The sequence below is a fragment of the Rhagoletis pomonella genome, unplaced genomic scaffold (assembly GCF_013731165.1).
Source record: "Rhagoletis pomonella isolate Grant_MI unplaced genomic scaffold, Rhpom_1.0 Rhpom_scaffold_00014, whole genome shotgun sequence".
Classification (NCBI taxonomy): domain Eukaryota; kingdom Metazoa; phylum Arthropoda; class Insecta; order Diptera; family Tephritidae; genus Rhagoletis; species Rhagoletis pomonella.
Window position 1 is genome coordinate 11,214,681 of NW_023458568.1, and position 14,586 is coordinate 11,229,266.

Genomic DNA, 14,586 nt, shown 5'->3' on the forward strand with positions numbered 1-14,586 from the left:
AATCGATCATGTTGTGATAGACGGAAGGCATGCTGGCAGCGTGGCAACTCAAAGCTGTGCTTGGAAGATGACGGATTATTCACAGTGGGGGAATATTCATGCAGTTGTAGCGTACTTTAAGGCAGCCATTCAGGCAGCGTACTGTGTATGTTAGCTGACGAACACTCGCAAAGCTATGCATGCATGTGTATTATGCCTGCTTTAGGGTATTATTAAAACGTATGTATAAATTAGGAGCTTGCAATAGATAACCCAGCAATACACCTCAATCGGCTGCCGAAAGGAAGACATAGGTGTTAACTGATTCTACGAGGTAGGACCCGGAGAATGAGGACGTTAAGGTACGTAGTATACATCGAGTACTCAAACATAATGTGGTTAAATAAATGCTAAGAAGAATTTTACTTGTTTTAGGAATTGTTAACGAATGGTTCCACTGTATTTTCATGCTGGTTGAATGAAGGCAACTCAGTACAAGAAAGATTATAAATACCCATTTCAAACTGCAGAATATTCTCATATTCTCCAGCAACAAAGTGTCCCATGCAAAGGTAGCAGTTTTTAAGATTGAAACCTTTTCCTTGGCGGCAGAACTGCATCCACTTGTGCGCCAAATTTGGATCCGTAGGAAAGGTTAATAAACTACACTCCGCTGCAGTTTTTTTGTACCCATTAGTACAACCAGACACTGCACAATTAATTTGTATGATTTTTTTTGGTAAAACTAACTAATATCATTATATTAATAAAATTATTACCGCATATGTACCGCTCGCCATACATTTTTCACAAAATTTTGATAGTGTGACGTCATCACACGAACAGCTGATTGTCAGTATCGTAAAGCAAACGTAATAGACCTGCGCAAAGCGCAATATCTTTATTCTATCATTCTTGTTATGTACGTACATGTCTAGCGGTAGAATCACGCCATACGTATGCAGTATAAATAGGAGAAGAACTTTGTAAGCAGCCAAGTTTTTAAGAGGGAACGAATAAAGAAAAAGTTTAAAAGCGTCCACTAATAGAAATTCGCATATTAATTTTTTATTCCTGGAGAACTGTCGCTTAAAGTTTCGTAACAATTCTTTTAAACTTTTTTAAATTGTGATTGAAGTTAAAATGCGGGTAAATAATATTTTAACGCAGGCGAGCGGCAACATGGAGCGAAGTTGCCATAAATGTGATGAAGTGGATAGCGAGCGTATGGTACAATTGTAACTCCTGGTACCACTTGACTGCGTTGGAGTCGACAACAATGTGGCTGATTTAGTTCGCCAAATACTTATAAAAGTAAGGAGCGCACGCAATTTACGTCAGGACGTCAGTCAGCAATAAAAGCGCCCACTTTGGATTCAGAGGCCAGGGCGTCAACACTGACAATGACGGTCACCACGGTAATTCCAGCACCTCTCGCTCAAAGCCCTGCAACACCTGTAACCACGAGTTTTATCACGTCGCAACAATTCCGTTCTGCAACACCTGCAATCACATCGCAGCAATTCCTTTCGTAACGTTCTGTAAGCACTTTAATATTCATACCATCTTGTTCTGAGTTTACGCGATCAGCTCCCAACACAACTTCGCAGGGACCCCTTACACTAACAACGGCAACACAAGCTGCAGGTATTGGGTGCCCAGAGACGATTGCGTCAGCGATTACATCGCTTTTTTAGAGGCTGGCAATATAGCTTGCCAACTTATATTCCGTATATCAACACAAACGCGAATTCTCGACAACCAATGGGTGTATCTTACGACAACGTTGATAAGCAACTTCGAAAATAGTACAGCGGTGGCCGGGTATACCGATGCAGAAACCTCATAAGGCTTCAAGCAAGTCTCAAAGTTAAAGCCCGGGACATGGTAAAGAGCAAACTTTTTTGACATCAATGGTCTCTGAGATTAATCATACTCTGAGAATGTGTTTTGGTAGGCCGGAGTACATACTGGGGCGTGTGGTGAATCAAGCTCGCGCGATGCCTCCTCTGAAATATAAGCTTCTGAAAGATAAGATTTCGGACTTTGTATGAGGAGTATTTGTAATACTATGGGAGGTTGTCGAATGGACACGTACCTTCATAATCCATTGCTGGTGCAAGAATTGGTTAGTAAACTGCCGAAAAATCACAAATTGAGCTGGGCTCAGCATCCGAAAGACGAGGCAATTCCAGTGGTAAAACAATTCAGCGACTGGATATTCTGTCTGGCCTAAGCAGCTAGCACAGTTGTAAACCTAGCGCCAAGTAAGAGTAATGCTTCAGTGAACACCCACACCGTCGAGGGCAGTGCAGAACGTTTGCACGCAAAGACACACACCCCAACTAGTAAGTAAGCTATGCTGCATATGCAATGATCACGATCATAAGGTGTCTCAATGTGAGATTTTTACAAAATTTGCCCTACCACGCAGATGGGATGTAGTGAAAGCCAAAAATCTCTGCCGTCAATGCCTTAGCCCGCATAGACGCAAATGTTTCGTAACCAAAGTGGAATAGAGGGCTGTGTAATAAAACACCCTCTACTATACAAATTCGTCGAGTCTACAGTCGATCAAGTCAATACTCACAACAGCGGTTACGAGGAATCGCACCCACTTTTTAGAATAGTGTCTATTCGTTTGCATTCGAAAAATAAGGTAATGGATATCTACGCATTTTTAGATGAAGGTTCGTCTGTGACCCTTATGGAAAGGAACATCTTTGATCAGCTCGGTATAACAGGTGAACAGGGGCCTCTGTCCTTGCGGTGGACGGGAAACACCACTCGCGTCGAAGAAAACTATGAACGGGCGTCTATAGAGATTTCGAGCATGACTAGTAATCAAAAGTACTCGCTGAAGAACGCTCGCACTGTTCATAACCTTGAACTTCCAGTACAGTCGATTGACATAGCCGACATGCAGACAAAATAATCGCACCTATGTAAATAGACTACCCATTAAGTCATATGACAACATAAAACCGTCGCTACTTATTGGTGCCGATAATTGGAGGCTGGCGATCCCTCTTAAAGTGAAAGAAGGTGCTTGGTCCGAGCCTATAACCCCTAAAACTCGTTTGGGGTGGACATTGCAGGCCAGTGAGAGCATCCGAGAGCAAAACTTTCGTCTCAACGTACACACGTGTGAGTTTCAACTGAAATACGATCACTTGCATACCAAGCAACGGAGATTCTCTCAAAGGACGACTCCAAAGCATTATACATCATGACCAACACATGCCAGCAATCATGCGGCCGCTACCAGATCGGGCTGTTGTGGCGTAATCCGAACGAACCTCTACCCAGTAGCTATTCCAACGCGGTCCGCCGTCTGAGGTGTCTAGAGAAGAAATTTGCTAAAGATCCTGATCTACGATCCACCATGCAGCAACAGATAAACAATTTGCATGATAAAGGTTATGCTTAAAAGCTTTCTTTATCAGATATTGCAGTGCCTAGGGGCAAGGTCTGGCACTTGCTAATATTCGTCGTGAACAACCCTAATAAACCAGGGAAAATTCATATGGTTTGGGATGCCGCTGCCCAAGCCAATGGAGTGTCACTGACCATTTTTTTTTAAGTGGTCCCGACCTGCTGAATCTACTCGTAGACATTTTGCTGGTGTTTAGGGTCGGCATAGTCGCTATTTGCGGCGACATTGCGGAAATGTTTCACAGCATAAATATCCGTGAAACTGATATGCACGTTCAACGATTCTTGTGGCAAGATGAGAATGATGGCTCACAGAAGCCAAGCGTCTACGTTATGCGAGCGTTGACATTCGGCCTCAACTGTGCCCCCTCTATAGCGCGTTTTATACGTGAAAAAAACGCACACAATTATAAACATGAATTTCAACGAGCCACGGGAGCCATAAACAGAAATCATTACGTTGACGATTTCACAGCGAAGATGACGAACACTCCGAGTTAGAATGGGCAAAGCAAGTGAAGGAAATACATTGCGCCGGTGGATTTGACATTCGAGGCTGGTCTTCGAACTAGAAATCTGTGCTGGACGAGCTGACGGATAACCCTTCCCCGGTACATAACATCAAAGAGTGGCTTCTACTACAAAGATACTGGGTATGTTTTGGGGTCCGGCTAGTGCCAATTTTAAGTACTTTTGCAAGTTTTCGGGACTTCGCCGTGACGTCATAAACTAACCCTTGGCACCGACTAAAAGAGAGGTATTTCAGGCACTTATGTCGATCTTCGATCCACTGGGGTTTGTTGGTTGTTACACCGTAGGCTTGAAAATTCCGTCAAGATGTGTGGCGGGCAGGTATATCTTGGGATGATCCATTATGTGACAAACTCTACGAAAAGTGGTTTCACTGGAAGAATATGGTGGAGCTGATAACTGCAGTAGAAATATCCCGTTGTTACTCGTTGTTCCAGAAAGAAGCCGAAGAAGTTGAACTCCATACTTTCGTAGACGCCAGAGATAAGGCATACGCGGCTGTTTTTTATCTGCGAACAAAGAGGCGAATTTTTCTCGACTACCCTGGCAGCAGCCAAATCAAAAGTCGCACCACTCAAACCATTGTCAATTCCGAGGCTGGAATTACAAGCCGCAGTGGTTATCATACGATTGCCTTCTACGGTGGCTAATGTAAGACGAATTGGCATTACGTCTATGTATTGGTGGACAGATTCAAAGACTGTCCTGCGGTGGATTCGAATGGATCCAATAAACTTCCATCAATACGTAATGTATCGAGTAGGTGAGATACTCGAGGCATCAAATGTAAATCAATGGAAGTTGGTACCTACGAAACTAAATTCTGCCGATTTAGCAACGAAAATGTCGAGCTGTGCGAACTACAAGCAGTGGTTTATAGGACCAGAGTTTTTGGCGCTAGATCAGAAATCCTGGCCGCATTGTACCGAGATCAACCCTAATAATGAAAACTCAAAAGAGCTCAGGAACTACGTTTTACACACCGAAAGAGTACCAATGCGAAATGTAGCGCTAAACGTGGAGAACTTTTCTAGTTGGAGCTGTTTATACAGGGCAGTAGCGACATTCATACTCTACGTCAATACCTTACGCGAAAGAATCTCAGCAAGAATACCTGATTCGCTACGAAATTGTTCAGCAAGCTCAACACTTCCTCATCAAGTACGCTCAAATGATTTTCAGTGAGGAGATAACCCTTCATCAACAAGGGAAGACTATAAAAAGCAAAATATTTTCCTTCGACATCTAACTTGCCGTAAAAGGCATAATAAGAAGCAGAAGTCGCACTGAACACCTAACTAATCGAGAAGATGCCATAGTTATGCCTACTTCTCACCATGTCTTGTTCCTCACTGTACGTTCGGCTCATGAACAGTTTCACCACCAAATGCACGAATCAGTTGTCAACCATATACGTGGACAATATCTCATACATCATCTGAGGGCTCTACAAGAAAGTTCGTCAACAATGTCAACGATGCAAAAATAATATCTGTATGCCGCAAATTCCACAAATGGGCGCCGTACATGCTGCAAGTCTTGCAGCCTTCGAGAGGCCATTCACAAACGTCGGCATTGACTATTTCGGACCGCTGTCGGTTGTGGTGGGAAAAGACGCGAAAAGAGATGGGGAGACATCTTCACGTGTTTGACTCTCCGTGCAATACACATTGAAGTAGCTCCCCAAGGGGCCATCCTAGAGAGATATTCTCCGACAACGGCACAAATTTTAGGGCGGCCGAGAAGATTATTTGTGTAAAAGTTAAGCAAATCGATTTCCAGCATCTCATTTCATCCTTTGATCAGATAAAGTGGAGATTTAACCCTCCCAACGCACCACATATGGGGGGATTTTGGGAGAGACTAGTAAGAACAGTGAAAAATGTACTTTATCAAATTATTCCGTCTTATAGCTTCAATGACGAAAGTCTTCGGAATGCGCTATGTGAAGTGGCGTTTGTTGTAAACGCGAGGCCGTTTACTTTTGTTTCGCTTGGAAGAGAGGACGACGAAGCGCGCACCCCAAACCATCTATTAATTGAATCATCAGGTGGCTACAAACCCATTTGTAACGTCGATACTCGCTTGCGTGAACGTTGGCGCCAAACTCAGAAATTTGCTGACCAATTTTGGCAAATGTGAATAAAAGAATATGTTCCAATCATTTCCCGATGCAGCAAATGATTTGAAAAACAACCTCCGGTACGAATAGACGATATAGTGGTAATTGTTGATCAGAACCTTCCCAGAAATTGTTGGCCAAAAGGCAGAATTGTGGTCGTTGTAAGGGCTAAAGATGGTCAAATACGAAGCGCAATTGTCAAAACTACATCCGGTATACTACATCGACCTGTAGCAAAAATAGCAGTCTAGATCAGTGCTCGTCAAACTTTTGAGTGTGACGGACCGGCTGCAGTTTTTCTATTACGTCGGGGACCGGTACCTTTTTTTATTGATTATTTTTCGTTTACGATCATCTCATATATGTATTAAAATTTGTTTAAATGAATTTCTTTATTAGCCGGGTGTCTATATATGACCTATTACCATTTAATGATAGCATATATTAGCGATTTTTTATGAATGTTTAACAAATTTAAGTTGTTTTTATTATACAAGTTGTATATAGCCTCATTAAACAGTAATATAAAACATCACAAATGTAATAACTGTAAAGTTATAATAATAAGACATATTATAAGCACGTCAAGTTTTATTAAAATTATTTATTATTTATTTTAAAAAATCGTTGTCCATTTCGCGACGCCCTTTGCGGACCGGCGACTTATGGCTTACGGACCGGCACCGGTCCGCGGACCACCACTTTGACGAGCACTGGTCTAGATGACGGTGCTATACGGAGTAAACAGACGGAGTCGAACTTGTTTACGGGTGGGGGGATGTCACGGACATTAAGCCGAGCAGTAAAGGTTTTATGTTCTTAAAATTCATATGTATTTTCTTATTTCTATTCGTTTCATTTATGTATGCACTTAGCGTTTATATAGGCATAAACGTATACTTACCTATATATGTACTTAGGTACATAAGTATGTGTACTAGAGTCCAGCGCAAGTGTATATGCCGCATTTCGTTCAATAAGTACTCCTTGCATTGTACTCTACTCCCAACACATCGTTACTCTTTTTCCGCATACATACCCTACTTGGCGTTGAGAGAGAAAATACTTGACGTACTTGCTATTACTCCACCAAAGTAGGTACTCTACTTTCTCTCATCGCGTACGAGAGATATTTGCTGCTGCCAAAAGGGAGTATATATAGTGTATACTTGTAGTACGGTAAGTACTTCCGTATTAAATTTCAATTCTGGTTGTTAGCCTACTAGTTGATATTATTTTCGGCGCTGGTCAGTGAAATTAAAAGAGTAAAAATAGAATATGGAAATTGACGATGTAAGGAAATGTTTACGGCCTTATTTATAAAAAAAATAACGTAGATTTAGACATATGTTTAATGTGACATTTTCATAAAACTTTTGTATTCAAGCAGCTTTTTAAATCTATGTATGTATGTACTTAAATTTTTATGAAAGTATTATTTCTCGTTTCTAATTTTCTATAAAACTATTTGCAGTCATTAACCAACAAATAAGTTGTCAAAAACAATAACTTAAGCAATGCTGCTATACGAAATAAAATTATTAGTGGCAAATCTAAATTTTGAAAAGTGCCGATTTTCACATTCGATAGTTGGACATGGTAGCGACGAGATGCACGAGCATTTTTTTCTTAAGAGCTGCATACTGATTTAAGAAATTTTTTATAGAAGCAAATTTATTTTCCATTTATTGTGCGTAGTTTTATATGAATTTCTAGTTTTTCTTGAGAGCCTTTACAAATAAAAAAAATTTCGGAATATGTACATATGTACATACATACGCAGCCATATAACTTGATTTCAAGAGAAACGAATTTTCATTTGCACGTTCAGAAGGCGCAACAGTTCAGTAACTGGTGCGATTGCACCTTCTGAACGTGTTGTTGCGTACTTCTGATCAACTGAATAGTTGCGTGGTAAATGATCGTAATATTTTTCTGATCATTTGACACAACATGTTGGTGTGTACCTTTGAGAGTTGAATTTGACAGCTAATGTATAAACTCGTTCAGAAGAAATAAATACTAAAATGAGAGGTGATGAATGGCGAAAGAAAAACTATCCAATTTTTTTAAATCGAAACTACATTTTTCATATGTACATATGTACATGCATACATAAATATATTTAATATGAAATTGAAATTTTCACATCAATTTGCGCTATATTCAAACCCATGGTTTCAATTGTACGCATATCGTCAGGGTTTTCCCCACAACTTGGTTTTGCTGCAGTGAGTGACGAGAAAAAATATATACGGACACTTATAAATGTATTGTGGCGAATACTGCGGCAACACAAAGCGAACAACGAGAAATAGGCAGAATGTTCGAGGAATGACGTAGAATGTTCCACAAAGAGAAACGTCAAGTTGGATGAACACTGCGAACAGCGAGAGAAAGAGAATGAGCGATAAACTTCAGAACGTTCTAGAGTTGCCATAAGTGTGAGCGCAGGTATATAAGAGCCACGACACAGCGGAGTTGAGGTAGTTACAAGTCAGCAAGCTACAAGTAAAGTGAGCGGAGAATCGAGTTGCGAATAAGCAAGCTATAAGTTTAATTGTGTTAACAAGTAGTAAAGCGTTGTTATTGCTTTAAAAAGTATTGTAAAGTGTTTTTACTGTATTAGCAAGTATTGTAAATTGTTTGTTGTACAATAAAATTAATTGTACTACAATTCGGTCATCGTTAGCATTTATTTAACAATCCAGCGATACGAGCCCGAGTATATTTGGGTAATCCCTCAAGGTTTCGAGGATGATCGTAACAGTTAGGGGATTCCCTTAAACGCGAAGAGCAGAAAACTCGAAAACCTCGAAAGTTTTCGAGGCTGTTTTTGGGAATGCACCTTTTTTCAGCCTCGTAAACAATGGAGAAATTCCGAAGTTTGACAGCTCATTCAGAGTTTTTTGTATAATACATCGCATCAGCTGAAATAAATACATATAAAATCAGCATTAAAAATGCCACGAAAAAGTGAAAAATGTAAATTGTATGAAGTTCGTAGAATATTCGGATATAAAGGCAACACTGAAACTTACGAACGACTTTTCGAGGCTTTTTTCGCGACTAATTTGCCTCGATAGTTTTCGAGGCACGCGAAAATCGCCACTCATACAATTTTTGACAGTTGTTTTTCGAGGCTGGAAAAGTTTCGAGGTTTCGTGGTTTTCGAGCCACTTTCGAGCTTAAGGGAATCCCCTAATTATCTATGCACATACTTATCTATGCACATATGTATCTATGTACATACGTATCTATGCACATACATACATATGTACTTAGGTATGTATATCAGCATTTTAGTTGAAAGCAAGAATAATAGAATAAAGAGATTGCGCTTTGCGCAGGGCCGTTACTCTTGTTTACAAATCAGCTGTTCGAGTGTTGTCGTCATAATATAAAATTTTTGGTGGGAAGCGTATTGGTTTGCGAGGGAAACGTATTGGTTTGCGAGGAAAACGTATTGATTTGTGATATTTTTGTTAAAGTTATAAAATAAAAACGTTGTAAAATGAAGTGCGCAGTTGCGAAATGTGGAAAAACTGCGGCAGAGTGCAGTTTGTTTACTTTTCCTTCAGATCCAGAACTTAGGAAAAAGTGGATCCAGTTCTGCCGGCAAAGCAAGGATTTCCAATTTAAAACTTGCTATATTTGCATGCATCACTTTGCAAGTGAAGATTTTGAAAATAGTCTGCAGTTCGAAATGGGTAGGATGTTTATTTATTTCGTTTATTGTGTTTATATTAATGAAAGTGTTTAAAACATTTCTAAGGTTATGCAAAAAGAAGATTGTTGAAACGAGGCTCCGTGCCATCAATTTACAAGCCCGGTGATGAAAACCCGGAGCGTTCGCAAAGAGTTCATCGTCGTCAAAACACGTCGTTAATATTGGGTTTCATTGGAACGATATCCTTATTTGATGCTGTGGGCAGGCGTCACAGTTTCAGGTAAAAATTCTTGCTTATGCCTTGGCAGTTTAATTTATGTTGGCATTGTATTTCCTGAAATAAGTACGCATTGGAAGTTAGTAAAAAGTAATGTATTGTCGCAGATGCTACTTACCATGCTATGAGCACGCCCTTGCTCAACGAATTGGCCCTTTTACGCTGTTTCCTGGTTAGCGCTCTTCGATTCTCTGTAGTCTTTCTGGCATCGTATAGCTTCTATATTTGTTTCCAAGCCTTGGAGTTTTGCACTATTTGCTGTGGCTTCAATTTCATTTGGGAATCTTACTCGTTCCATTTGCCAGCGCAACGGCGGCCACAGAATGCAATTTTTATTTGAACGCCCTACCCACTACCTGAAATAAAATAATAATAATATAAATAATGTAAAAGAAACACAAAATAAATTTACCGTCTTCTCGATTCAATAAATTGCCACCAGATTGTTTTATTTTAGACTTTCAACTAAATTTTATGCTATATTTACTTTTTTTCGTCGAAATTGTATGCGATTTGACAGATCGCCAACAACAACTTTTATATTATGACGTAGATGCGCAGAACGAAAAATTTTTGCACCCCTATCGGCGCAATCTTTGTATTCTATCATTCTTGGTTGAAAGTACGTTTTGCTCGTCGCTCTCTTCATCGCTCCACGACAATCCTGTCCTTAGTTTTATTCAGATACCCCAAATGCATGATCCAGAAAATTCTTCTATCATTTTTGCCACAAATGTATGTTTTCTTCGAAAATACTCTAGTACTACCAGTATAGTACTCTACTGTCAAATACCTTTTACTCGCAGTAGTTGCGGAAGGCAAAGTAAATACTCTACGCGTCTTGCTATTGATCGGTAGTTTACGTACGCTTGCAGAAACTGGTTTATGCTTACTCACACTTGACCCGAACGATGAGAGTAAAGGAGAGAAAGTATTTGCGCGGCGATCGGATGTTTTGTTAGGCCCTTTAAATGGAATTGCGCAGGAGTTTAATGTGTAATATATATTTAAAATTTTTATGTACGTACATATCTAGCGGTAAAATCACGCCATGCGTATGCACTATAAATAGAAGAATAACCTTGTAAGCAATTTTTAAGAGGGAATGAATAAAGAAAAAGTTCAAAAGCGTCTGCTAATAGAAATCCTCATATTCAATACTTGACATCCCTGATAAACAAAAAATTTTCAGGTAAAAGTGTCACCGTTTTTCAAATATATACATTTTTTTAATTAAAAAAAAATCGTGCCCTTTCATGTATTTTATTTAACTGCATCTACAAACCAGGCTATAATTAGTAATTATTTTGTGTAAAATGCTTCCAGATAGTTGGTTCTCCATACTCAAATGCAATGTAGTTAAAATATATTAAGGAACCATCATAAAATTAAGACTATTTTGGGATTCGTGATATTTTCTTCACCAACTTTGACTATCTCTGGTGAAAATAAAATTTACTGAGCTACAACTTTACATTACATAAAAAAATTGCTAATTTAATAAAGATTTCAGAAAGGTGCCACTCTTACTGTTTCGAATACAAAAAAAGAGTTATAGCCGCTTTTGTGGGTAAAGGACTGAGACACGCTACAATGTATTTAATAAATTTAAATTTAAGTTGCTCTTGTTACCGACCAAGGACGTGCTAAATAGTACAGAGGTACATTATTACCTGCTCCTGACATTATTTTATGTTACTTACCGGAATTCGGACTAGAGTCTATAACAAGGGCTATATCTATCAATATTTTTTGTGAAGGATGGTTTCACGTGAAATAAAATATACATGAGTTGTCTGAAGAAAAATTTATTCATTTATTGATAAAATATGCTCAAATTGGCGACCTTCTACTCTAATACAAGCTCGGCACCTTTTAAGAAAAGAGAGATCTTAAACTCAATTATGCTATCTCAGCAGCAGCTCCATTTATTTGTTCCCGCAAATGCTCTTCGTTTTGAATTGTTTTTGAATAAATTTTGTCCTTAAGAGAGCCCCAGTAGAAAAAATCTAATGGATTCAGGTCTGGCGACCGAGTGGGCCACGTGATTGCCCGTATCGTCCAATCCATCGGCGAGGATAAGTTTCGTTTAAATGGGCTCTTACTTCACGCCCGTAGTTAGCAGGGCACCCGTCATTTTGCAGTCATAGTCTTCGCCGCAGGTTTAAGGGTACATCTTCTAAAAGAGCTAGAAGCCGTTCCTGATGGAACTCTAAATAACTGTAAGAGTTCGGCGTTGGCGGCAGTTCCACAGGTCCCAATATCTGACAATTAAAAATACCGTACCATAAATTTATTTTGTACCGGTACTGCGAACGATCTTCTCTCATTTCGTGAGGATTGTCTATCTGCCAACTGTGAAGGTTATGGAAATTAAAATAACCAGCACCTTTGCATGATGATTCATCGCTCCAAATTATTTTATTAAAAAAGTTGAGGTCTGATTCATGCATTCGCAACATTTCACGGCAAAATCTAACCTTCGACATGTAATCTCTTTCTTGTAGAGCCTGAACACGTTGAATGTGGTAGGGATGAAATCGATGGTCTTTTAAGGCTTTGTGAACTGTAGTTTTTGAGTGTTGTTGTTGTTGCTGTAGCGGCTACAACAACACCGCCCAGACCGGTTGGTATCTCAGTCGTTGTCGTCAAGTTCCACTAACGGCAGCCCTAGGAAGCGTGCAGCTTCTATTGGGGTGGTCCACAAGGACAAGGTCGTTAGGGTAGTCGGGTTTTCCGGGCATGCGAAGAGATGTTTCAAGTCATGTGGGGTCTCTCCGCATGCCGGACACTCGTTTGGCACATCCTCATTCAATCAACTCAGGTAGGAGTTTAACCTGCTGCAGTAGCCAGAGCGGAGTTGGGCTAGTGTCGTTCGTGTCTCCCGAGGCAAATGAAGCTCCGTCACGTCTATGTCCGGGGGCGGTGTGCCTAGAACGGCATTCACAGATCTAGAGTCTACATAACTCGAGACTGACTCCCTGTGAATGCCGTTCAGGGCCAGTCGGTAATCTGACGTGTCCAGAGGTTGCTTGATGATCCTCTGCACTTCGTCCGTCAGTTCATATAGATGCCTCCTGACGTGCCTAGGCGAGGGCTCCTCTGCAAGCAGCTGTCTGTTTGGGTGGCCACTTCTGTGGCTCCCGATCAGCAACTGCTTGCAGAGCATTATGTTGTGCTCCTTTATGGGGAGCAGTGTGCCTCGTCGTGGAGATGATGTTCGGGCGACATCAGGAGGCATCCTGTCGCTGTCCTGAGTGCGGTGTTCTGTACAGTCTGTAGCTTCGTCCACTGCGTCCTACTAGTCCCCGGCGACCACACTGGCACTGCGTAGTTTAAAACCGGCCGGCCTATTGCCTTGTATGTTGCCAGCAACGTTTCTTTGTCTTTGCCCCAAGTACTGCCGGCTAGCGACTTGAGGACCTTGTTGCGGCTCTGTACTTTATTGACAATAGCGGTTGCGTGCGCAGAGAAGGAGAGCAGGCTGTCGCATGTTACTCCGAGTATTTTGGGGTTATTCGCCGTCGGAATTGGTGTATCATCGACGTGAATTCCCAGCGGTAGCCTGACCTCCTTCGTCCAGGTTGTGAACAGGGTCGCAGAGGATTTTGTAGGGGACAGGGCTAGATGCTTTACAGTGAAGAAGCGAGAAAGTTCGGAGAGATACCCGTTTACTTTGGAACACAGGTCATCAATTCCATTCCCAGTCGCCATGATCGAGCAATCGTCGGCGTAAGAGTCAGTAGCGTGGAATGGCAGACGGTGTCAAACGCCTTTGACAAGTCCAACGCTACTAGAATCGTTCTCTCACAGGGACGGTTTCGGTTAAGGCCACGAGTTATCTGAGTGTTTATGGCGTTAAGTGCTGTTGTTGTACCATGCTGATGCTTCGCTGGGGTCAAGTGGTTTGTGAAATACGGGAGTAGCAAGGCCTCAAGTGTCTTCGCTACCGGGGAAAGGAGTGTTATCGGACGATAAGAATCTCCTATGTTGGCAGGTTTCCCCGGTTTGAGCAGTGGGACCACTCTCCCCATCTTCAAGATGTCTGGGATGATGAGAGTGTCCATAGACAAATTGAGGACCTCCGTTAGGTACGCTACCCCCGCAGGACCCAAATTTTTCAGCATCAGCATGCATATTCCGTCGGGACCCATGGCTTTGGAGGCTTTCGCCTTCCCGATGGCCACCTGAACTTCACCGCAAGTGAAAGCAAGGGGGGGCACTGGTTATTGGCAGTTTGTGCAGCCTTCTGGTCACTCGACGCATGGCTTTGTCCACCGGAGGATGCAGTATGAACTGCCGGCTAAAATAGCTCGCCCATCGCTCCGGGTCCAACGAAGCATGGTCGCCGAAAGAAATTTCGACTCTGTCGTCAGCTTCGTCGGATTGGACAGTGACCTCACGGTTGGCCAAAGCTTACTCACACCAGAGGTGAAGTTACAGGTCTTCAGATGCTCCTCCCACTTCTTCCGCTTATGTACGTTTACTAGTTGCCGAATCTCCGCGTCAAGATCCCTGATACGGGGATCTCCGGGATCGGCCTGACGAAGGCTATCGCGCTCATCGGCTAGA

The 14,586-nt window shown here is 41.4% G+C and overlaps 1 protein-coding gene and 1 long non-coding RNA gene across 2 annotated transcripts; one reads left to right on the forward strand and one right to left on the reverse strand.

Moving 5' to 3' along the window:
* Nucleotides 1-9,492: 9,492 nt before the first annotated feature.
* Nucleotides 9,493-10,406, forward strand: LOC118749221. Its single transcript, XM_036484014.1, has 3 exons — nucleotides 9,493-9,777; nucleotides 9,843-10,017; nucleotides 10,122-10,406. The coding sequence occupies exons 1-3, from the start codon at nucleotides 9,582-9,584 to the stop codon at nucleotides 10,189-10,191; spliced, it is 441 nt and encodes a 146-aa protein (XP_036339907.1). The 5' UTR covers nucleotides 9,493-9,581; the 3' UTR covers nucleotides 10,192-10,406.
* On the reverse strand, nucleotides 9,768-10,622 carry LOC118749223. The gene is made up of 3 exons (XR_004994180.1): nucleotides 10,427-10,622; nucleotides 10,133-10,370; nucleotides 9,768-10,071 (listed from the first exon to the last, which is right to left on the reverse strand). It is a non-coding gene; the product is annotated as an uncharacterized LOC118749223 (long non-coding RNA).
* Between the last annotated feature and the right edge of the window lie 3,964 nt (nucleotides 10,623-14,586).

Coding starts and splice junctions, on each gene's coding strand:
- LOC118749221 (XM_036484014.1), top strand. CDS start 9,582: ATGAAGTGCGCAGTTGCGAAATGTGGAAAAACTGCGGCAGAGTGCAGT. Junction 9,778..9,842: donor TAGTCTGCAGTTCGAAATGG/GTAGGATGTTTA, acceptor AACATTTCTAAG/GTTATGCAAAAAGAAGATTG. Junction 10,018..10,121: donor GGCAGGCGTCACAGTTTCAG/GTAAAAATTCTT, acceptor GTATTGTCGCAG/ATGCTACTTACCATGCTATG.